This window comes from Cavia porcellus, unplaced genomic scaffold, assembly GCF_034190915.1.
Source record: "Cavia porcellus strain 051 isolate PalLab524CR breed Dunkin Hartley unplaced genomic scaffold, mCavPor4.1 scaffold_7, whole genome shotgun sequence".
Lineage (NCBI taxonomy): Eukaryota > Metazoa > Chordata > Mammalia > Rodentia > Caviidae > Cavia > Cavia porcellus.
This window is the reverse complement of record NW_026947490.1, coordinates 60,024,691-60,050,835: the sequence shown is the minus strand read 5'-3', so window position 1 is coordinate 60,050,835 and position 26,145 is coordinate 60,024,691. Positions and strand designations below refer to the sequence as shown.

The 26,145-nt window shown below is 36.4% G+C and overlaps 1 protein-coding gene across 1 annotated transcript in view; it reads right to left on the bottom strand.

Annotated features, from left to right (window-relative positions):
• The window catches only part of Ccdc7 (coiled-coil domain containing 7), a 262,433-nt gene that overhangs the window by 81,195 nt on the left and 155,093 nt on the right, over positions 1–26,145 (bottom strand). The window contains exons 28-29 of the mRNA XM_063254066.1: positions 20,620–20,709; positions 12,027–12,134 (exon numbers count right to left, since the gene is read on the bottom strand). Coding sequence (XP_063110136.1) covers positions 12,027–12,134; positions 20,620–20,709 — 198 coding nt within the window. The remainder of the gene's footprint in view (positions 1–12,026; positions 12,135–20,619; positions 20,710–26,145) is intronic.

Below are 26,145 nucleotides of genomic sequence, written 5' to 3'. Positions count from 1 at the left end.
ATGAAAAAGCCAGCAATAGCACAAATGACATAAAAAAATCTTTTCACAGAAGTAATGGCAGGAGAGCTGGGAATATAGCTCATCAGAACAGTGCCTGTATGGTAAGTATGAGGTTGTGAGTTTGATTTCCACTACAAAAAAAAAAAAAAAAAAAAAAAAAGAAAAAGAAAAAAGAAAAAAAAGTAATCACAGGAAACATCCCAACCATGGAAAAAAAATTTTTGACATACTGCAATTAGGAATAATAAAAAAAACTACACGAAGGCATATAATACTCAGAATTTCAGAAATCCAACACTAGAATGAAATGTTATATAAGCTGTTAAAGAAATAAATCACCTAAAGACAGGCCCATCAAATCACAGCATATGCTTAAATCAAGGATAGCTTGGTGTGAAGTATTCCAAGCCCCAAAACAAACAATGTCTAACCCAGATTGATATACTCCACAAAACTATCTTTCAAAATTGATAGAGAAATAAAAATACTTCTATGACAAAGACCATCTGAAGAAATTCATTATCAGCATTCCAGAATGTTCTGAAGTATATTCTAAAAAGAGGTAACAAAGACTGCAATGGCATCAATACAAATAAAATAAATCTACTAGGTAAGGCAGAACAGAAGGTGATAAAAGGGAACTAGCATCAAGAAAATAGTATGACAGGGATAAGTAAATACATGTTAGTTATAATCATCAGTGAATGTGGCCTCCATTCACTAATCAAAAGAAACAGATTGGCACAATGGATCAAGAACCAAGATCCAACAGCATGCTGCATATGACAAGCACATTCAACTCACAAAGAAATCCATAGACTGAATGTTAAGGATGGAAAATAATATTCCATGCAACAGAAACCTAGAAAAAAAGAGGGGTAGCTATTGTATTTGAAGAAAAAGTGGATTTCAAGTCAATAATGATCAAGGAAGACAAAAAGTTTACTGCATACATGTTAAGGTAACACTCCAAGAGGGAGAGCCAATAGTCACAAATAAATAAGCAACAAGTACCAGCACAATCAACTATAAAAACTATTAATGGACATGAAAAATCAAGCACTAATACAGTCATAATGGTGGAACTCAACACCCAACTGTCACAAATAGACAAATCAACTAGACAAAAAAATCAACAAATATTAGAGCTGAACCAAACCTTCAAACAAATGGATAACAATAGATGTCTATAGAGTGTTCCACTTCACAAGATTAGAATACATATTCTTCTCAGCTGCAAACAGGATGTTTTACAAAAGAGATCACACTCTAGCTCATGGAACATGCTTAAGTCAATGCAAAGGAACTGAAACTATTCCATGATATTATCAGACCATAGTGAAATGAAATTGGAAATCAAGGGCAAAAGAAACCACAGGAAAATATGGAAATTAAATAACAGCCTCCTGAACCATCAACAGGTCACAGATGAAACTAAAGAAGAAATTAGAAAGTTTCTACAATTAAATGATAACACCAATACAACATAATGTAGCTTATGAGATGCAATGAAAGCAGTCCTATGAGGAAAATTTATATTGGTGAATTCCTGCATCAGAAAAAGAGTGAGCTAAAATACAAAACCTAATGTTGAAGCTCAAGGTTCTGGAAAAAGAGCAAGTCCAAAGTTCACATGAGGGAGAAAATTATAAAAATTAAAGTGGAAATTAATGCAATGGATATTAAGAAAACAATATAATCAGTGAATCAGAGTTGATTCTCTGAAAGATTAAATAAAGTGGATAAATCATTACCGAAGTTTATCAAAAAAGCAAAGGCTCCATGTAATTAGGAATTAAAAAGATGAAATCACAGCAGATCCTATATAAATTAAGAAGATCATCAATAACTACTTCAAGAACCTATATTCTAATAAGATGGAAAACACAGAAGAAATGAAAAGATTCCTAGATATATATGAATGCTGTATCAAAAAGATATAAAATTTCTAAATAACCCAATATCTGCTAATGAACTTGAAAATGTCATTAAATATCTACCAACAAGAAAAAGCACTGGTCTTGATAGAGTCATTGCTGAATTTGACAAGAAATTTAGAGAAGGTCCAATGCTGCTAATTCCTTATTGAAGTTGAAAGGGAAACAATAGCTCCAAAAGTTCATTTTTTGGAAGCAGGAATTACCCTGGTACTAAAACCAGACAAAAATCCAACAACAATCAACAATAAAAGAACTATGAAGATTTAGCTCAGCAGCACAAGCATCTACCTGGCAAGTACAAGGGTGTGAGTTCAATCCCTGGTACCAAAAGAGAGAGAGAGAGACAGATAGACAGACAGAGACAGAGAGAGAGACAGAGAGAGAAAGAGAGAGAGAGAGAAAGAGAGAGAGACAGAGACAGAGAGACAGAGAGAGACAGAGAGAGAACAACAGGCCAAACTTCCTACAAACATACCCAAGAAAATCCTCAATAAAATACTGGTAAACAGAATGCAGAAAATCATCAAGAAGATTATCCACTCTGATCAAGTGGGATTCATCCTAGGAAGGCAGGGATGGTTCAATATATGCAAATCAATAAATATATGAATCATATCCACAGAGCCAAAGACAAAAATCACATGATCACCTCAATACATGCTGAAAAGCTTTTGATAAAGTCCAGCTGTTATTCATGATAAAAAAAAAGAGAAAGCAGGAATAGATGTTCTTTACCTCACTATATGACTTGATGACTACCATTCTTTCTGGTATAGGATAAAATCAGTGTTGTTTTAATCTGCATTTTTGGGCGGTTATTTTTTTGTACTGGGGATTGAACTCATGACTTAACATACGCCAAGTAGGTGCTTGTGTCACTGAGTTAAGTCCTCGGCCCAATCTGGATTTCTTTAATGGAAAGAGATGTTGACAATTTTTCATAAGTTTATTTGCCATTTGTACTTCTATTCATTTCACTTGCCATTTCCTGATGGATCTTTTATTTTAGGTGACCTAATTCCTTTGAGTTTGTTATATATTCCAGAAATTAGTCCCATGAGGAATAACTGGAAAATTATTTTTCCACTCTGCAGGTTGACTCTTTGTTCTATTAATTGATTTCTTTGATGTGGAAGGCTTTTAGTTTGATAGGATCCCATTTGTTCATTCTTGGCTTTATTTTTATGCAAATGGAGTTCTGTTGAGAAAGTCCTTGCCTGTACCTATGACTTCAACTGCTTTACCCAATTTATCTTCCAGTAGGTACATGTTTCTGTTTTGGTGTATATTTTTGATCCATGTTTATTTCAGTAATGGTGCCAGCTTGAATCTTTTGTATATAGATAGTTTCCTCAGTGCCATTTGTTAAATGGTCTATCTTTGCCCCCTTTGTCAAAGATCAAATACCTGAATGTGTCTGAAGATGTTTCTGCATCCCGTATTCTCTTTCATGGATCCACATATGGTTTTGTGCTAGCACCATGCAGTTATTATTGATATAATTTATATTTGCATTAATGTGAGTCTTTCCTCACTCTCTTTCAGTAAATTTGGCCACAAATTTATTGTGTATGTGTGTTTTATTTCAAAGAACCAGATCTTCAGATTTGTTCATTATCTATATTGTCTTTTTATTGATTTCTCCTCTTATCTTTATGATTTGCCTCCTTAATTCTGGTTTGGATTTGAACTATTGTTTTTTTCTCAAATATCTCCAGGCTCCTCATTAGATTATTTATTTGAATTGCTTTCTTTTCATAATGTAATACCCAGCACTCAGGAGGCTGAGACAGGAGGATTACTTACTGAGAGTTTAAGGCCAGTGTGGGCTACAAAGTGAGTTCAAGGTTAGCCTGAACTACACAGCAAAAACCTGTCTCAAAAAAAAAAAGTCAAAAAAATAAATAACGTGAGTACCGACTGCAGTGGACTTCCTTCTTAGGACTGTCTTCACTGGGTCACCTAAGTTCTAACGTGTTGTATAGGCATTGTCATTATCTTCATAAATTGTTTAATTTCTTGTGTGATACATCAGGCATTCAGGAATTTGTTACTAAGTTTAAAGTAATTTCAAATTCTCTGTGGTTTCCTCTTATTTGATTTGTATTTTCTTCTCAGTGGTTCTGACAGTAAAAATGAGGGTGATTTCAATTCTTTTATATTTATTTATTAAGCAGGTTTTCTGAACTAGTACATGATCTATTTTGGAGAATATACCAAGAAAAAACTACAGAAAAAAAATGTATACTCTGTTGGAGTGGTATCTATTCTGAAGACATCTATTTGGCTATATATTCAAGGGTGTGATTCAGTTCTGATATTTCATTAGTGATTTTTGCTATCCATTTTACCCATCTCTTTGAAACATGGAGTACAGATTCACATGGGGCTATAATATGTATGTCTACACCAGGTGCCTCCAATTCAAATTAAGTTGTCCAGCCTGTTTTTTTTTTATTTAAAGAAAGACTAAACAAAACAGTAAAAGGTATAATACATACTTTCAAAGAAAAAAATAAACAATAATAAATCACTAGTTGATGTTTACATATTGTCCTCTTACAAATCATTGTTCAAAATACAAAAGTAGAACATATAAGTGGAAATTCAAAGAATGAGATTGCAAATAGTTCTAGTCAACTATCTAACAAAAACTTAGTAATATGGTTATCAATCCTATACACTTAAACATACATGAAGTTATCAATATCTTCATTTATCTTGAGATTAAACAAACCAAAGCAGACTAAAATCATTCTGGACAAAGAATAATAGTATTGCTGGATTTCACATCATGACACTCCAGGTTCAGCACTGGGTACTGCAGTGTCTTTTTTCCTTCAAAGTATTTGTTCATTTTGTTATGTGTTGTAAAATCAGTTCTCGTAAACTGTTTATAGGTTCTACAAATGCATGAGTCTTAACATGTATTTCTATCCTTTCTATATTAGAGGGGGAAACAAAACAAAGTAAGACAGAACAAAACATATTCCTATAGATACATAAAATGAAAAAGACATGTAAAACTGCTGTACAAGGAGTTCTACCACGGTTACTGTTTTGTCTCTTGTTATCTTCAATAGAATTGGCTATACCATCAGATATAGTACAATTGAATATAACAGTACATAACAGTATTGATAGAAACACAACTTTTAGATACTGTAAAACTACAAAAACAGGTAGTAATAAAACCAGAATGGGTATCAGTGAATCTTGTTATTTTCAGTATAGTTGTCTATACTCTCAGACTTACACTATCAGTTATAACAGTTTTGAATAAAATCTGTTGATAACAGACAGCAATCAAACAAATTGGATTTAACTAAGATTAGTCATGATATAACAGTATGAGTTATACAGGACTCTAGATTAAGTTAATAGAAAATTAAAGATGATTACTGTGTTACATCCTGATATTTTGGGGATAGCTGTCTGCCCTCAGATCTAGTGCTTGTAGACAAACTGGGACAGAATAAGTTCTATCTAAGCAGCGTGGTGTGAATAATATGGGTTTTAATTCCTGATACTTCTACTGTCTTTTTTAAGACTATTCCCTCCCTTTTCACTCCCCCAGGGTATACTGTGCATTTTTGGGTCTCAGCAACACCCTCGGTTTTAAATTGGGGGGGCAAACTGCTATTTAGCTAAGTGGTTCTGAACCATCTCCCTCCTATATTTGATCTCTACTTGTATTCCTTTACCTATTAAAGCCTGTCTTTCCCACCTATCCTCAAATACTAGTCTAGTTGCCCCTATTATTCTCTCGTTCCCTGTCACATAGAGCATTGTTTTCTCATATTTGATTTTCGGTCCATATACCCTCTTTCAGGTTAATTATATTTCCTATAAAGATCATCTTGGTGGACCCTACCTCCTGATCTACTCTGCCTGTGATTCTCTTTTTTAAAATTTAGTGTATCAAGGCCATCTATATTAGAGATTATAGCCAATCTTCTCTGCCTCATTTCTGTTGTGCTCTTTTTCTGTCATTAGTTGTCTGTTTGCCTTCTTCATTTCACTTTCTGTTCCATTCATTGAAGCCTCTATGCCACTGGTCCTGGAATTTTGGTACTTTTCTTTCTCTTTAGAATGTCCTGCAGTATTCTCTGTAGAGTTGGATTGGTGATCATGAATTCCCACAGTTCCTCTTTGACTTGGAAGCATCCTGTTTTCCATTAATTTCTAGAGATAGTTTTTCAGGGTACAGCAATCTGGGCTGGAGGTTATTTTCTTTCAGGGCTTGGAATACTTCAATCTCTTCCTGATTTGATGGTTTATGTCAAGAAGTCTGCCATAATTCTGATGGGAGTTTGCTTATAAGTAATCTGTTTCTTGTTTCTGACAGCTTTTAATATTCTGTTCTTATTTTGGATTTCTGGGATCTTGATTATTATATGCCTGGGTGTAGTTCTGTTTTGCCTGTAGGTGGCTGGAGTTCTGTATGACTTATACATCTGAGTATCACTTCCTTTTCCTACTTTTGGGAAGTTTTCCTTAATTATTTCTATGAATAGCCTTTGTAGTTCCTTTGTTTGTACCGCTGCTTCTTCATTCACATTCTTTATTCCTAAGTTACATATCCTCTTGTGGTCTTCTAGCCTTTGTATTGTTATTGCTTGTTTCCTTGTTATTTTTAAGAAATTTTTTCTTTCATGATTCCACATTGCAAACCTGTCTTCCAGTTTGGATAGTCTATCCTTAGTTTCTTTCAAGCAGTTTTGTCAGCTTTCAATGGATTTTTTTGTTTTGTTTTTAAATTATATTTAAGGAGAAAAAGAAAAAAAAACATAAGAAGGGTACAAGTTATACAGAATTTTAAAAAAACAGTAGGAAATCACTAGTTAATAGATTACATATTGTCATCTTAGAAATAGTTGTTCAAGTTACAAAATTAAAACATATAAAGTGCACATTCAAACAGTGAGACTGCAAACAGTTCTGTTCAATGATGCAACAAAAACTCAGTAATATGGTTATCTATCTTATACACTTAAATATACATGCAGTTATACCCTTTAGAGCACTTTATTTTCCTCTCTTTTTTACAATGACAATTATACATTTTTGTTTTATTATTCCCACAGTTCTTACTACTTTTTTTGAAGAAAATAAAACCAAATGTGACATAACAAAACAGAGTCAGTCAAATCAAAAGGATGGACATAGTACATAATGTAAAAACAATACAAGGTGATCAACAATGGTTACCATAATGCCTCTTGCTATTTTAAAAAGAACTCCCTATATCATCAGTTATAATAAAATTGAACAAAATAGTAAAGAACAAAACCAATAAAACCAAAATATTGGAGACATTACAGAACTTCAAAAGATTATAGTCAAACCAGAATGGGCATCATAGTGAATCTTATTGTCTTCACAGTTGTTGCCTATATTCTCAAACTTGGTACTATCAAGCAAGACAGAATAGAGTAAAATCAGTCAAAACAAGATGGTTAGAACAATACAGGGTTTCAAATCAAGTTAATAGGAAATCAAAGTGGGTTACTATAATATATCCTGCTATTTTTATTTATTTTTCCCTAATTAAAAAGATAAAAATTTAAAAATGAATAATAAATAAGGAGCTTGAGATAAAAGAGGACATAACAATGAGACATCACAGGTCAGAACACAATAATTTAAGCAAAATAGTGTTTCACCACTAGATATCCCAACGTAAAAGTAGTTACCATAGTGTCTCTTTCCTTGAAATCTTTGAGTATAACTTCATATACTGTAGCATCAAACATGTCAAGACAATGTAAAATCATTCAAGAGAATGACAGTAATACAGGGTATTTAGAACCAACTAACAGAAAATGAACAATGGTTTCTATATTATCTCCTTGTCTATAAAAGCTTTTGTTTATATTATCACATATAATAAAACCCAATAAGATACAACATGTTAAGACTGATGGACACAGAAGAACAAAAGCTTGATGGGGCTTCAAAACAAGATGATATTAAATCTGCACTAGCTATTATGATGTCTTGTTTTCTCCAAAATAGCTGTTCCTACCATCTAATCTTCTCTGCCTCATTTCTGTTGAGCTCTTTTTCTGTCATTGTCACTTTGTCTTCTTCATTTTGCTTTCTGCTCCATTTATTGTGGCCTCTCTGCCAGTATTTCTGGAATCTTGGTATTTTCCTATTATAGAATATCCTGCAGTATTCTCTGTAGAGTTGAACTGGTGGTTGCAAATTCCCCTAGTTTCCCTTTATACTGTAAGCACCTTGTTTTTCCCTTAATTTCTATGGACAGTTGTGCAGGACATATCAATCTTGGCTGGAAGTTATTGTCTTTCAAAGCTTGACTTATTTTGCCCCACGCTCTTCATGATTTGATGGTTTGTGCTGAGAAGTCTACTGTAATTCTGATGGGTGTTGCCTTGTAAGTGGTCTGTTTTTTGTCTCTGACAGCTTTTAGTATTCTGTTCTTATATTGGATTTCTGAAATTTTGATTATTATATGCCTGGGTGTAGTTCTGCTTGGGTTGTAGGTGGCTGGGATCCTGTATGCCTCATAGATCTGAGTATCTTTACCTTTTCCCATATTAGGGAAGTTCTCCTTGATTATTTCTGTGAATAGCCTTTGCAGTTCATTTGTTTGTATCCCTGCTTCTTCCTTTATACTCTTAATTCTTAAGTTATAGATCCCCTTATCATCTTCTAGCCTTTGTATTGTTACTGCTTGTTTCCTTGTTATTTTTAAGTTTTTCCTTTCATGCTCCCACATTACAAATATGTCCTCCAGTTCAGATAATCTATCCTTAGTTTCTTTCAAGCTGTTATGCCAGCTTTCAATAGAGCTTTTAGTTTCCTGATAATCTCTTTGAACCTACTTCATATATTGTACGTTTTCTCTATTTTCTCCATCAAACAATTCTCCCCTTTTTTCTGTTCTTCCATTCCACCATCTGTTTTCTCTTGGGAGGTGTTTAGCATTTCTTTAACTATTTTACTTATATCTTGCTTTACTTGGTTAAATACTTCACTTTTGAACTCATCTATGAGGTCCCGGAGATTTCACTTTATGTCTATTGGTGCCGTGCCTGATATTGCATGTTTTCTGTCCTCATTCTTCTGTGCATTTACCTTTCCTGGATCAGTGTTCTCAGGATTGGGAGACTGAGCACCCTTTCTTGTTGCTCCCTCTTCCCATACTTTTTGTTCCTTCCATACAAGCATATATAGGAGGCCCAGTTTCTTTCTTTGTCTGTTACAGATTGTTTGAGTCCACCAGCTAGGTGGTCCCGCCCACTGCAGTGTACTAGGGAGACACAGACCGGGACAGACTATGCTGGGCCCGCCCCTCCCGGTCAGTCAACCTGCTGAAGGCTTCACTGATTAGGATTCACTGCCAGGCACAGGGACCTGGTTTGGGCTAGCCTACTGGGTCTTAGTTCGTGGTGTCACCCAGGTCAAGCGCTCCCCACCAATCCCGCTTGAGAGGGGAATATGTGATTGAAGTTATATATTCTGTTCTGGCTAGTCTACGTAGTCCCAGAATGTCCTCTGTTGGAGCCTCCTAGTCTATGGAAGGGTCCCTGTTCCTCTTACTCACTGCAGGTCAATGCAGGGCTTCCTGCCAGCTCTGCTCTCAATTTGGTTCGCTGATTCCCGCTCAGAGCTTTCCCATCTCTATCCCTGCTGTGCTGATTCAGATGCAGCAGCGGCAGCAGGAAATTAAAGCTGTGATTTCCAGAGGCACAGGTTCCTGTGGTGACACTGACACTTTGGCTGTTCCAGTCATAGCACCAGGATTGCATTTCCAGTTGGTTTCTCTACGCTTAGTTCATTCCTGGGTTGGCAGGGTATATCTCCCCCTGCTTAGGACTCCCCACACTGCACCATTCCTGGAATCTAAGCTGGCTATCTGAGAGAGCCTCTGTAGCTGCTGTTATCTATCCACCATGTTCTCCCGGAAGTCCTCAATGGACTTTTTAATTTCCTAGTAATCTCTTTGAACCTGCTTCATGTATTTTATGTTTTCTTTATATTCTTCATTAAACAATTCTCCCCTTTTTTTGTGTTCCTCCATTCTCCCATCTGTGTCCTCTTCAAGAGGTGCTTAGCATTTCTTTTAGTAATCTATTTATATCATGCTTTACTTGGTTACATATTTCACTTTCGAACTCATCTATGAGGTCCCAAAGATATCTCTTTATGTCCACTGGTCTTGTCTGTGCCTAATATTGCATGTTTGCTGTCCTCAGTTTCCTCTGTATTTACCTTTCCTGGATCAATATTCTCAGGACTGGGGGCTGGGGACTTTTGCTTGTTGCTTCCTCTTCTCATATTTTTTGTTTCTGCCATACAGGTGTATATAGAAGGCCCTAGTTTCTTTCTTTGTTGGTTGTAATTTTTCTTCTGAAGTGCGCTGGCTAGGTGTTCCTACCCACTCCAGTGTGTTATTGAGGTGCAAATAGGGGCAGTGTACGCTGGTCCCTCCCCTCCAGGTCAATCAACCTGCTGAGGCCTTCACTGCTTAGTATACACTGCCAGGCATAGGGAATTGATTTGGGATAACCTATTGGATCTCAGCCTGGTGCATGACTCTGGCCAAGCACACCCCACCAATCCCATCTGGGCAATGAGCAGCTGATTGAAGTCACTGCTGCTCCTTGTTCTTGCCAGTCTGCCCAGTCCCAGAATGTCATCTTTGGAGCCTCTTTTTTTGTGGAATGGTTTTATTTCCGGCACTCACCGCAGGTTGATGCAGGTACCCCATCAGCTCAGCTCTCTGTCAGCTTGTCAACTCCCAACATCAGTGTGACTGCATTCTCAGTGTGTTGAAGCGGCGGGAATTCCGGTGGCTTTGTAAGTTGCTTCCATGTGAGTATAGGTGCTGCAGCAGGGGCACTGAGGCTTTAGCTGTTCCCAATAGTAGCACCAGGACCATATGTTTGATTGGTTCTTCTCATCTTAGTTCCTTTCCGGATAGAGAATATTCATCTCCCTCTGTTCAGGACTCCCTATGCTATATTATTTTCAAAATCTAAGTTGATTATGTCAGGAAGCCTCTGCAGCCTGCTGTTATCTATCTACCATCTTTTTCAATTATATTGTCTTGCCTGCTTTAACTTCTTATAGGTGCCACTGTCACCCAAATGTGTATGACATTTTGTGTACTCTGAACAAATCCACAGATTTTATGTATAAAATGTTTAAAGAAATTCTTGAATGTTTCTTTTAATTTCATGAAACAAACTTATTATACAATTTTAAGTTGATAAAAATTGGTAATAATACTAATTACTATTTATATTTGTACAGTAATTATTCAAATTCATACAACTAATTAGATTTGTTCCACTTATAGAGTTTGCATTAATTTTACTAGTAAAATTACAATAAAAGTGATTAGAGCTGCTTGTAGCACAAGTGGTACAAGCCATGTGATGGGACAGTCATGTTCTGCCAGTGGCTCAAGATGGCAAAAAATGTGTTAAGTAATGAAAATTATGTTCTTGAGGAACTAATAAGAAAGTGTCTACTGTATACTATAAACATCTGCAATGTACTGAAAACTTAGTCTATTGTTTTATGAGCAGGTAAAGGGAAATATACTAAGCATTAAATATTATTTGGTAGAGTAGAAAGCATATTAAATCTACATATTAATATACAGAATAAGTGATAAGAATGCAATCATTAATTTGAGAATGATTATATGTACTTTGAATTTTCTGTTGTTTGTATTTTATTATTTATTTATTCATTTATTTTTGTCTTTTTGCTTTTTGAAATAGAGTTTTATTGTGTAATACAGACTGGCCCTGGACTCACTTTGTAGCCCACAGTGGTCTCAAACTCACAGTAATCCTCCTGCCTCAACCTTTTGAGAGTGTGGTATTACAAGTGTGTGCCACCACACCTGGCTTGAGGTTTTTATTATTTATTTATTTATGCTGCTGGGAATTGAATTTAGGACTGTGTGTTTGTCAGGTAGGCACTGTGCCACTGGGCTATATCCCCAGCTCCTGTTGTTTTTTTTTAAGTAAGCAGAATCATAGAGTTGAAATACCTTAACTCATGGACTGTGTTCTATGGGTCCAAATATAAATCTCTACTTACCAACTACTTTGTCCAAATCTAAGTGAGATATTATGTCCTCAATTGTTGGGTACAATGCTGGAAGGCTTTGTAATGTAACTGGAAGTTTAGAGGCCACTTCATCTTCAGCTATAAAAATAACAGATTGTCTGATGAGTTCATTTAAAGTTACTAAACTTTTGAGGTAAAATACACTGCCTAACACTAATAGATACATTGTATCTTATAATCATTTAACAATATTATTGTCCTTAAATTTTATGTACTAGTTGCTCAACTGAATACAAATGTCAAATAATTCAAAAAGCTTACAAAATATCTATAATACGATGCTATTATATTAACAAGAATTTTCAAGCAGTTGTTGTTTAACACTCAGATAACTGAAATAGGTATTCTAACACCCTCTAACAGATGTGAGAAATAGAGCTTAGAAAGATTATGTTTTAAAAAGTTATATAGTCATTATGTGCAAGAAATAGGAATTAATCAGTTATTTTAGATAAATTCAAGTGTCTACTAGGACTGAGTATGTAATCTGAATGAAATAAATTCTATTATACTTGGGGTTGTGTGAAGACCAGAAGTGAAAAGGTGAGTACTTTTATTTTATTGTACTTAGGTTTAAGTTCTTTGTATTTGACAATATACACGAAGTAGTCAAGCCTTCAAAATAAAAAGTATAATACCATCTTGTGGCATAAAATTGTTGTATATACTTATCCATGTATACAAATTATTATATATATATATATAAATGTTATCCACATTTACTAATTGATACTTAATACAAAAATAATGATACTCAAAGCTAAAAACAACAAACAGTAATCAAAAATCCTCTCATAGCATTGGTAGATTTTATGCTTTATAATTTAATACAAAACTTTTTTTGTGTGTGTAGGGGATCGAACTACAACCTTGCGCTTGTTAGGCAGGCGCTTATGCTTCTGAGCTAAATCTCCGACCCTTTAATACAAAACTCTTAATTTTTAAAACATTTTTAATCAGATTTCACCTTTGCTACCAGAGACTTACTACATTCTCAGACCTTTTCAAATGCTCAGGTCTCAAAGTCATCAAATCCTAAAATCATTTGCTATTTTGTAAATTTTTTCTTTTTTGAAAAGAATGTAAGCTATATCCTTATTGCTTGGATTATGATAATTAAATACAAAAACAATTTATTTAACACCCTGTACATGTTATATATAAAAGCACCTAGAAAACTTAAGAAATAAGATCACAGTGCATTGTACTTTAGAAGATGTATGGCAGTAACATAAGAACATTTCAAATGGAAATTTAAAGATCGTTCTCATCTCTCTTTTTTTAGTTTTTAATTAATTAGTTAGTTAATTTTTATTTTAAAGAGGGTAGGATTAAACATTACAAAACAGAACAAAACAGATCATAAGATTTCAAAGCAAGTCCACTGAAGATCTTATCTTATACGATCAATGTCTATCGTATTGTCTTTAGTTTTCTTCCAAATAGTTGTCTCCATCTTCACACACAGTGAATACATACTGAACACTATAGTACTAATCTAATCAGAATAGGATGATGAAGGCTTTTTAGGTCTTGAAAGACCTGACATTAGGGAAGTCAATAATGGCTGCCATAATGTCCTCATTCTCTTTGAAGTAGCTGTCCATATCTTTACATATGCTAAAATTAAACATAAGAGACTAGAATAATATCACTCTGAACAGTGAATAATAGTATTGCTAGATTTTATAACATAATGCTACAGAATTACCACTGGGTATCTTAGTGTCTCTTCTTCAGAGTATCTGTTCATTACATCATGCATTATGTAATCTGTTCCCATAAACTGTTTAGAAATTCTCCACATGCGTGAATCTCTACATGTTTACCTATCCTTTCTGTATTATAGGGGGAAAACAGATCAAAACAAGAATGAAACTGAAGATAGACTTTCAGATTTTGAAGACAGGATGATGACGAATGACCATGAAAGGAAAAAAATCTCTTAGAATAACAAGGGACCATGAAATAACAATTCCACAGCTCCAAGACAATGCAAAAAAAACAATAAAAGGTAGCTCCATGGGGGAGGTAACTGGCAGTTCAGTAAGGCTGTATAACAGTTTCAGCATACTCCTGAATGCTGACTTTGCTACCGACTGATGCACAGCCTGGTGGACAGATGTGAGTTCAGCCAGGGAAAGGTGTGATAATTACCAAGTGTGGAGACAGGCAGCCACCTCAGAAGCCCCCTCTGACTTTGCTTGACAGTTTGCAAGGAGATGGATTCAGACAGAATCTGGATGGGGAGTTTTCCTAAGTAACTTACCTTGAATCTGTAGGCAGCAAGGGAAAAGAGAAAATCCCCCACTTTTTACAATATATCCCCAGATGCAGCAGCCACTCCCCCAACAGAGTCATTGGGCACCCTCCTTAGGAATCAGCTGGGCCCTAGAGAATGGTGATTGATACAGAAAAACTAAAATCACAGGGAAATGGACCTCTCTACCCCCACCACAGCCACCCTCATGGACCCAGTAGCTGGGTCAAGGGAGACTCAGCTCCCTTGGCTGTGGTGCTTTCCCTGGACCTGGCTCCAGCGCTGTGATACCAGACAGCATAAAACTCAGCAGGCCGAAACGAGTACATTTAACAGGCAAAGGAAAGTCCTTTTATACTCAAGAAGCAAAACACAGCAGCCATTTGAACATTGTGTTAAGATGAGAGTTCATCTGGATGAGGCTGTCAGCTCTGGAATGGGTGCTCCCACCTCAGAGGTCTCCAGAGAACACAGGCAGCACAGACACTAGCCCATGAGCCTCCAAGAGCAAGGTCTAGTGATTGCTTAGACTTTGGACCACAACACGGACCTGCCCATAGTCTACATATTTGAGAAAGTGGACGGACCAAAAATGTCCTGCACCCTCATTCCCTTTTAAGAAAAAAAACAGACATGGAGGGTGATCCAGGGCTGCTGTTGACAGCTTGCCAGCCTCATTTATAACCATGGAGGGTTCAGCCACCTATGGCCCTAAATGGTTTCTCCTGCTTAAGCAGAAGAAGGAGTACCCTGGGCTGTGAAAGGTTTTCACAGCCCTCCCTTGGATCTGGCACTGTCCAACAACAGAGGTCTGGGAAAAGTAACTGTTTTAATCATAAATGCTTCCACAAGGGAGAATCTTGGACCTACGTGTTTGTTCAGTGTGTGTGTGTGTGTGTGTGTGTGTGTGTGTGTGTACATGCGTATGTGTGGGTCTGAAAGTATATTAGTTATTCTTCTTGCTTTTATAGTATCCTACCTTGTTTTGTCACGTCTTCTCACATCAAGAGTTGTTTTTCAGAATGTTCTAATTTGGTGTTTCTGTTAGTTGATTAATTACATTCAATCTTATTTCTTTTCTAACTTTTCATTTCTATGCCTTTCTCTTCTTTTTTTCTCTCATAATCTTCAGGTCTATCCTTCCTTCTCTTTCTTTTCATATATATAAATATCATTAATGCTCATTTTTTATATTTGTTTATTCTCGCCTATTCTATATTACTAATCTGACTTTCCTTTCCTGGGCTAGTGAAATACTAGAAAACTTAAAAATAAGTTAAATTGTATGTATCTATATGGTTGCTTCTACAGATGTTGATGTTTCTGGTTAGTCTCTCTTTACAAATAAGTGCTAAGGATTACAACTAGTACTTTGACAAGAGTTCCATGGGTTCCTTCATACAGAGACATACAGCACTTACTAAACATACTTCACACAATAGTGGCAGAGTTATCCATCTCAAATCATCTATAATCCTCAATGGAAAAACACAAGAATCATGAGAAAACAATACATCAACACACCTCCAAATATTTGTAACTATCTAAACAAGTAACCTCACAGATGCTGAAGCAGACAAAATTCCAGACAAAGAATTTAAAGAACAATTATTTAAAATTGTCAGTGAGATAAAAAAGAAACAAACCAGCAGAATCAATTAATTGCTAAAATGATGACTAATTGTAGCCAAACAAGCAAATGAATGAATTAAGGAAGATGATGCAAGATATTAAACACCAATTCAAAAAGGAAAGGCTCTGACACCTTCAAAACTCCTTCAGAATGCTCTCTAATAAATTCAAGAGTGGCAAGATACAAAAGGAACATATAAAAATCAATTGCTTTTTGATTCACTCCTATGGATTAAGAACTGGTGGTCAATTTAACACCAGCTAGATCACGTTAGCACTGAGCGTAGATGTTCCACCTGAGGAAAGTTTCCAGCATAAATACAGAGGTGGAAAAGGAAAAGGAAGGTGTTAATGAGTTATTGCATTGAGGCGTTGAGGCATTGAGGCATTGAGTTATTGCATTGAGGCAACTCCTGTGAGTTGCTGTTTGAGCTGTTGGTTCTCCTGAAGAAGCTCTGGTCCTCACATTAACACTGCTTCCTGGCTCTGCAGGACAAGATATGTGCCACTTGGTCTCCAGGATGAACTCTTCATGCTGGCTTCCTGGCATGTACTCAACTGTGCTTATCGTCGGAAGAGCTTGGGCCTCCATGTCGCTGAAGATGGCTCTGGTGCTTTCAGGACAGGCCTGGTCTTTGTTGTGAGTGTGACTTCTCAGCTCCAGCATAGAACCCTCAATCTATCAGCACAGCTCCTTCACCCTGCTGGCACAGACTTTCTGGCTTCCATCAATGACCTCTGGGCCTTCCCAGCATGGATCCATAAAAGAGACTTGCATGAGTCCTCCTTGTGGGCGGCATTGTCATGAGCTCTGGGTCTTCATCTGGACTCATGTGTGACATTGCTGTGGGATTTAGGCCCTTGACTTATCTTTGGTGTTGTGGATAGATTTCCTGCATTTTCTTGTGTTAACTCTGGGTGACCATCATAAAACAGTATTATAAACTCCATGTCCTGATTCTAATTGTTCTCTGTACAACCCCTGACTACAGCATTCACTAATAATGAACCTAACAAGAAAGAAATCAAGAAAACATCTATTCACAATAACTTTAAAAAAAAAAACCCTAGGAGCCAACCTACTCAAGAAGGTAAAAGACTTTTGAGTAATTCCCTTTCTTACCCATTTCCATGTGAGTATTGCCTCTTGTGTTAGGAATCTTAACTAGTTACCGATTTCTCTCAGAGGGAATTGATCATTTATTGGTGTATCTGTGAGATTAGGAAAAGTAAGACACCTTCTCCTACTTGATATCTCTCTCTGGAAAGGTTGACTCTGATTACAAGGAAGACTCTGAACCCAAAACCCACTTATTTATCACAAAGTGCTAATATGCAATTAAACCTGAATATCTAGGTTTTAGTGCAGAAAAAACAACTTATACATGAACATTTTTTGTCTTAAAAACAACACAAGAACCATAGGTTTTGCACCACTTATTTAAGGGTTTATGTCCTTGGCCTCATCAAGCTCCTCCCATAGGTTCTCATCACCATTTTCAAGACTCCAATTTTTCGTAATCAATAGCAGACACTCTCTAAGACTAGGAGTTCAATTTGTTTTATAATTCAGTCACTCAGAGTACGGAATCCTACATTTAACTTGCAGCACTGTCAGCTCTGAGAAGAGTTCAGGGTTCTTTCAGAATAAAAATAGCAACTTTAAGAATAATTAAGAACAAGCAGCCAATCTCCTTATAACTGGTGAAAATATTTGAAAGCTTTAAATACATGGTGACTCAGAATTTTAACTTCTGTTAAGTATTTGACTTCATGTATCTAGTGGTGGTATTTTGTAACCTATTGCAATTATCATGCCAGGGATTGTCAATGCTCTCTCTACTTCTGGAAGTTGTGTCATTAAGACCAATCAAATTAGAGGACTAATTAAAAACCATAAATCAAAACAAGCTTATCCTTAAAATTCTGTTCATTCTTGTTTTTAAAATCTATATTAGGCAGTTTGGGTGGGAGTGGTGTTATATAAAGGAATAAAATATTTCAAGAACTTGGCTCTTGTGATTTGGGGGCTGGTAATTACAAAAGAGTTAGGACTGGAAGAGTGTAAATTCTGGCCAAACTTAGTGTTTCAGTCTTTTTTTTTAAAATCCATTTTTCAGTGTTTCAGTCTTAAAGAGTTGGAGGCAAAATTCTTCCTCATTAGAATGGCTCATAATTTTTCTGAAGACCTTCAGTTGAGTCAGATGATGCCTACCCATACTGTGGAGGGTACTCTGACAGTGTCTACAAACCTGCATTTTACTCACAGCTAAATAAATACTTTGCCAGAAACAGGTAGGTTGTAGTTTAATAACAACTGGGTAGTAAAGCCTAGCCAAGAGCCGGGCATGGTGGCTAACATGTGCGATCCCAGAACTTAGGAACCTAAAGCAGGAGGATCACCGGGAGTTCAAGACCAGCCTGGGCTACATAGCAAGATCCTATTTAAAAAATAAGAACCAAAAGCCTAGCTAAGTTTGCACAAATTAAACAATACAGTTCATCATGAACTTCAAAAACTCTCTTCAGAAAAGAACACATCAACCTCAAAAACTGTACCCAGTAACAATTAGACAATTCTGAGGATGAACAGCATCTGCTCGTTCACAAGGGCTCCATGCTATGCTAATTACAATGGACAGAAATCTTGATAAAGGTCAGGGGCAGAGTTGTTAGAAGCCCAGTCCACAGTGGTACCTCAGGGGACGTTCTAGAGACAGTTCAATTATGTCAAAGTGTTTATGGATACCGTGGTTTTTCCAAATCCAGTTTCACAGTTGCCTTGATTCCTGTCTCAAGTAGCTTGACATGCTCATTGTAGGTGATAGAAACAGATCCTAGGTATGTCATACCACTGGGTGCCCCAGTGAGATAAAAATATCATGGCAGCTGAATTCTCTCCCTTGTATTCTATGGAAGGCAAAATAAATTTAATTCTAGTTTAAAGGCTATTTTGTTCTGTGCATTTTATTATCTAAGGCTGACACTGACTTGGAGTTCCATGATAGTTAATTAAAAACTAAAATGAACTTATTTAATTTTGGATGTCTATTAATATATTAACCTTTTGCAAATCATTTTGTTTTTAATTGGTATCTCTTTTCACACATTTTGCTATAGGCAGTTCTGTAACAACACTTAGTGTCTTATTCTGCCAAGTATCTTGTTCATTGCTCCTACCCTGAAACATGGAACACAGACACAGTTATATCAAGGTGGTCTTTCTTCTAGTTTCTAGTATCATGTTTTTTGTTTCCATGCAGATCTCATCAAAATGGCCTTTCTCCTCCACATTCCTACCAACATTCTATTTAGGATCATTTAAATAATCTATAAGGAGACTGAAGATTTATCTGCATTTCCTCTCTTCTTCTGACCCATCACTAAAATAATTTTTTACTGTCCAACCTCTGCTAGCACTTATTTCTAAAGCCACTTTATAAGTATTTGCTATAGCAGCATCCCACTTCTTGGTACCACTTTCTGTGTTAGTCTGCTTCTCCAACAAAATACTTCAAAGTGGGTAATTTTAAAAACACTAAAAATTTATTTTTTTGTAGTCCTTGAGGCTAAGAAGCCAAAGATCCAAGTGCTACGATGGCACTTTCTTTATATCCTTGTATGACAGGAATGAATGCTGTGTCCTTACAGCAGAGCAAAAGCAGTGAGAGAATCCTCTTAGTAGCTGTTTACAAAGTTGCTAACCCCATCATAAGGTAGAACACTCATGACTTACTTCCCAAAAGGTCTCAGCTCAAAATATAATTACATTAGGTCTCAAGATCTAACATACAATTGTTCGCAGCAAGTAGAATTATGCAACAATATCATCTAGAAAATAACACATTTTAGCAGATAATACTTGACATAAATTTATGAGTTTGTTTATGCATTATGAATATTGTGTAACTATAACACTTTGAAAAATTAAGTAATTGTAGGTGGGCTTGGGGCACAGAGCTGTAATCTCAACATTCTAGCAGGCTGAGGAAGGAGCAGGGCAACTTTGACCCTAGACTGGTAACTTAACAATTTAGCAAGATCCTGTTTCAAAATAAAAAGCACAAACAGCTGGAAATGTATCACTGGGTAAAAGCCCTGGATTCAATCCCCAGTAATGAAAAAACTGTAATAGCTCTATAAAAGTATCATCTAAGTGTTCCTAGAAAAGTGTTATCTAACTGGAACTCCAGTGCTTACTTTGGCAGCACATACAATAAACTGGAACTCCAGGAAACATTATTGTTTGATTAGACATAGGCAGGACTCATTGGCCAAGTAAATTTTTTAAGTGCACATAATAGTCTGAATATTAAAGACTATGTGACATAAAGGATGGTGTTAATTAAATGACAATATTCACTAGTTCTGTGAAACTCCAATTTTCAGTGAATTATAATCTAAAATATCTAATCTAAAGATAGACTCCACAAAAATGGGAAGAAGATCTGGGGATGGGGCTGAATGGAGGGAGAGGAGGGCAAGAGGATATAAAAGGATAAAGATACCACATGTATATGTACAATTCTCTATGATGTATCAATATCCCCATTATATATTTCAAACATATACTAACAAATATCGCATAAGGCTGATCCATATTTAAGACATTTTAAATAATTAAGTGTTTTGACTTTTATTTTAGAACACAGTCATCAGTATCGTACATACTTTTTAGTTCTTCAACTTGGCCGTCTTCAGTTGTTTGAATTTGACCCACATATCCTACAGCTGATTCTAGATCTTCATGTGTATCTGGAGCTATGAAGATGAAAAACAATCTTTTAGTAAATTAAATACAGTAATACAAATGCAACTTATTATAGATAATCTTGAGAAGATCATAAAATCTTGAAAGTTAGAAAGGTATTAATACATCATTAAGTCAAGTAAGAAGAGAAAAATCTCAGCGAGATGCGAGCAGTTAATTTACATCTATTCCTGGTAAGTTTTTTTGAAAAATCAGAGCTACAGATTTACTCCTAGACATTTATGCCTTCATGAATGAATGCTTTTCTATACGAAGCTAACAGATAATAACTTGATTTCTAGTGAGGCAGCAAATACCATCACTGTTCAGATTATGAACAAGTATGTAAATTTTTGTCATTTCTTTTGTTTGTTTGTTTTGGGGAGTAGGGTCTCACTATGTAGTTCAGGCTGGCCTTAAATCATTATGTAGCCCAGGCTGGCCTCAAACTTACAGTGATTTTCCTGTCTCAGCCTTTTAACTGCTGGGATTACAGGCATGGACCATTATGCCCAGCTTATCATTTCCTTTAATTACTTATTGCTAGTAAATTTATATTATGAAAAATTATAGATAAACAGAAATTATGACTTTCTATTACTCATATAACTCAATATATTTTTCAATGTAGATTTATCATTATAAAATATTAAAAGAGAAATTTAAATAAAAGTAAGAGAATAACAGAGGCTAGACCAGAAATAAAAGGAGAAAAAAGAAATAATTGAGAGAACAAGAAGTGTTTGAACACTGTTCATATTGTTTTTATGGTTTGAACAAAAAGCTGGTGGGAAGGAGGCTTGGAAGCATTTGTGGGAGTGGGAGAAGGGAAACGGAGTGGGGGGAACGTAACTTTAAGTGCACAGACTATTATGTGCACTTAAAGTGAAGGTAGAAGGAAGCTGTACCAACGTCAGACCTGCTATACAGTGACAGCATGTGTTTGGATCCTTCATGCTCAATTCTGATGGGGATTACCCTGAATTTCCATGAACTGTACTCTTTGGATTAAAGTATTCATTAATTCTTATTATCCTTTGCACACATTCTGAGACCTCTTATATACATGCTAGATGAAAGAGAGAAAGGAAAAAAGGAAGTTAAAGGTATAAGAAAGAGAAGAAAAGAAGAGAGGGCAAAAAAGCAAAATGCACTTACAAAAACACAAAGTTAAAGCATCCTCACGGTCCTACGTACACTGCCACCTGAGTTGAGCCAAAAAGCTCTTACTGACATGTTCACAAGTTGTGAAGCTTTTACTGAAATGGGGGTCTGGGTGTATTTCAGGGTCTGGCTTCCACACTTTCTTACTCCTCGAAGTGTCAGTATGACCACAGATGTTTCTCCTCATCTTCATTCCATGGCCAGATCCTGCTGGTCTCCAAGCTGGATCCCCCATAAACCATTCAATTGCCTGACTGTGGATGAGGAGCCTTGGTGATCCAGACAGACCACTGAGTCTGTCTCCACACTGCAAGATGTGCTCTGGGGATGGCTCACTGGAAGCCTTTGCCTTGTCCTACATCAGATTCTGTGAGTTAAGTCACAGAGAGGGGTTGCAGTGTGGTAGGCTCAGTACTCAGTTTTCTGCTGATCTGCTCGTGAGCTTTCTCAGTCTCTGTTCTTTTTCCTACATGACAAACCCTGTAGCTGCTTCTGTGTTCTCCCCACAGAGCTTCTCCCAAGAGTACCACAGGTCACCCTATGGCTAAAGTGACATTTGCTTGTTCTTTGCCTTCAGTTATCTTCTGTCCAGCCCACAAACGCAGTGCCTTGGGGCCCACTGCAGTGAGTAGGATAGTGTGGGCTACTGTGCAGGCACCTGATGGTGAGCTGTGGCCAATGTCCAGCTGTCCTCCAGCACACTACTCATGATGTCTGGGGTGAGAATGACCAAGTGCTTACTTCTGGATCAGTCTATTTATCTCCCAGGCACTTCCTGCTTACGCTGGGCACGCATTATGGGCCTGAGACTTTTTCTATATTCCAAACTGGGCTCCTAATCCAATTGCGTCCTTGTTTTCAACTTTCCAAACCTTGCCAGTGCTTTTCCCTGCTGACCTTCAGTTTCTCTGGTGCCCTGATGTGCAAACATCACTGTGTTCTTTTCCTTGGAGGGGAGGGTAGAAAGCTTGGAAGCCTATTACTTCCACCTGTCTCTGCTGAAGTACAGGTTCTCTCTGTCGGGATGCTAGGTCTTCTCCTGAGACGGCAGGTACACAGATCTGCAGTTTGAGGGAGGCCGCAGAGCACAGGCTGTCCACTTTCCTTTCTGCCCCTCCCCTCTGATTCTGACTTTGCGTTTTGCAGCTTTCCCTTTCAGGTGGCTTCCATTAACTGGCTGTCTTTGTGATTCCCATTTCCATGTGCCCATTTCCTGGAGCGTGTCTTCAAAGCTTCTCTCCCACAGTGTTGCCACTGATGGGAATGATAGAAGTCTTCCTGTCTCTTTTAAATTAAAGTTTATAACAACCAGGCCTCTCAAGAGGACCACAGTACTGACCGGGTCGCTGGGTCCATGTGACCTCCTCACAAACCCCTGAGAGCTGCCTGCCTTACTCGGTTCGCCAGGACTCCTGCCTACTACCTTCTCCTACCTCTGGGGGCGTTGCAAGACCCACATACTCAGCTGTTGACCCCTCTGAGCTGCGAGTGTGCTTGGTCCTTCACTTTTCAATTGTTTTAATATTGAAACATGTTACTGTTTTCCAGGTAGATTTTATGACTGTTTTATAAAATTTTATCAACAACAAAAACAACAAGCAATGACTTGGTATTTTATGACTTGGTATTTTGACTGGAAATATGGTACTTATACATTGCTTTTAGGAGTCTTGCACTCAGGAATGAGAAATCCTCCTTAGGTAGTCAACATTTCTTTTTGTTAGTAAACTCTACTTTTCTTATCACCTGAAACCAGCATGTTTCTTAGTGGGTATTAACAGTTACTTTGCTTTATTTTGCTCTTTCAGTTTTGAGATATTTAAGAGCATTACTATTTTCTGTTAGCAAATGTGTTAAACACTTTACTGAATATTTACATTGCTATTAAAAAGTCATTTATTTGGTTGTTTTAGGTTTTTTTTGTCTGTTTTTTCTTTTTTATCGGTACCAGGGATCGAACTCACAACTGCCTGCTTGCAAGGCAGGTGCTTATGCCACTGAGCTAAATCCCCAGTCCCAATTGTTTTAGGTTTTAATGACAGAAGTGTAATAATTTCTAAGTAACATCATTTTATATCATCAATTCCAATATTTATAATAGGTTATTTTTCTTTGTATTTTATTGGTTAGACATTTTAAAGTAATGCTTCCATTAAAAGCAACAGGTAGAAATTTTATTGTCTTTCCACCTTTAATTGTATATGTTATTTCATAGGAAATATGGCATTGAAACATTAGATTTTCAAAATAAACAAGAAAACCCACGACATCTCATGAATCTGTCAACGTTTGTTACAATCTAAAATTGAGCACACTGTCTTTTCAGATGGGAACAATTACATGCTCTAAAAGTAAGTAATTACACAAATTCTGGTAGCAACAGAGAGATGATAACAGGAGAGCAAAGTAAATGAAAAGGATTTTCACAAAGGGTTACAGAAAACTGTTTCACTATTTTAACATGAAATACAACCAACTCTGTAATTTTTCTCTAGCTTTCCTAGGGTAATTACGGCAGAGCATAGAGCCAGATTATACGGGTTTGAAATCCACCTCTAATCACATGAATGTTAACAAGTTGCTCCATGTCGCATTGTATAGGAGTAACAAGAGTATTTCTTTCATTGTGTTTCTTTTTGCAATATTTATTACTTGTTTTATAGTAAGAATTCAATAAACAACACAATATGCCTCTCTCTTCCTCTTGTTTCTTCTTTTCCCTCTCCTTCTCCTTCTGTTCTGGGGATTCATTGAACCCAGAGTGTTTGCATTATCTTATATGACTAGTCTTTTTATTTTGAGACACAATCTTGAAAAGTTTTATAGGCTTGGTTTGAACTTGTTTTTTTTGCCTCTGCCCACTCAGAGAGCTGGGATTCAAGCATGTGCCACCACGTCCCCGTTTTTAAAATTATTCTTTTATTAAAAAGGTCCAGATGTAAGAATCAAATGCAGTTATTCAGATATCCATTTATGAGCACATTCTAAATTTGAATAGGAACATTTATATATGATAATTTGATGATATCACACATACCAACTGTTTCCTCTTGGGAAAGTTTTTGTTTCTTAATTTGAGGCTGAGATTTTGATATTGAGTCAACTGGCAGAAGACTTTCATTGGTCATTGGAAGCACATTCTGACCTACAAAATATGTTTGAAAAATAATGAAGGGAGTTCTGCATCTACTCTAAAAACATGTTGAAACACATAGTATATTGCTTTCCTCATTTTATTAAGATGACAATTTTTTTTTTAATCGGTACCAGGGATTGAACTCACGACTGCCTGCTTGCAAGGCCAGGGCTCATGCTGCTGAGCTAAACCCCCAGTCCCCTAAGATGACAATTTTTGATACTAAATTGCATGGTTAAAAATCCATCACATGAGCACTTAGAAATATCAACACTAGCATACCTGAGTGTCACTGAACTAAAGAAGTTGACAACCCTCTCCCTCATGCAACTTAAACAATCCGTAAAAATTTATACAACAAACCTGAATGGTTAAGGACAAGGTCATAAGATCAAAGTAGATTAAAAAGTGCTAATTCTTAGAGAAAACCCTAGATATTGAAGTCCTTTAGAATCTTAAGTGTATACACATTTAATGCCATTTACATATTTTGAAATATATAGGACAGTTTATAAATCACTGCACACTCCCACTAATAACATTGAGACTTGAAATTTAAAAAATTTTTTATATTTTGCCCATTTTTAATATCGAGTTGTTTACCTTTTCCAAGTGTATTTTATTATTCTTTATACATTAATGCTTTATTTGGCAGTGTATTATAGTCACAATAAGGGGAATCCCTGAAAGACAGCAGCAAGGAGAAATTCCTTTTATGGGCAGAACTTTAGGTAATATGTTTAGGGCTCCACTACCTGTGGAACTAGAGATGCTTTGAGAGTACACTGGTTTTTTTTTCCCCCACAGGAGCTAGTAGAATTAACTAGGCAGTGAGGGGTAATAGATAAAATTAATTTTTAAAATGTGTGTCAAAAGTCTTCATGTTTTTCTATGACTTCCTAGAACAGGACAAGAGTGTATAAGATATTCATGCCCATGTAAATGTGCACAAATAGGTATTTACTACAGCGTAAGTTCTCAACTAGAAGCCTACTTTGAACGTCAGTTACATTTAGGTCCTAGCTACTTTGGCGGTTTATTTCATGGATCAAAGTACAAGAGGCCATGACAGCAGTGGCTTCTGAATATGCGTAATAATCCTGTATAGTGTTTCCTATAAAGAATGATCTGCACACTACCACTGCTG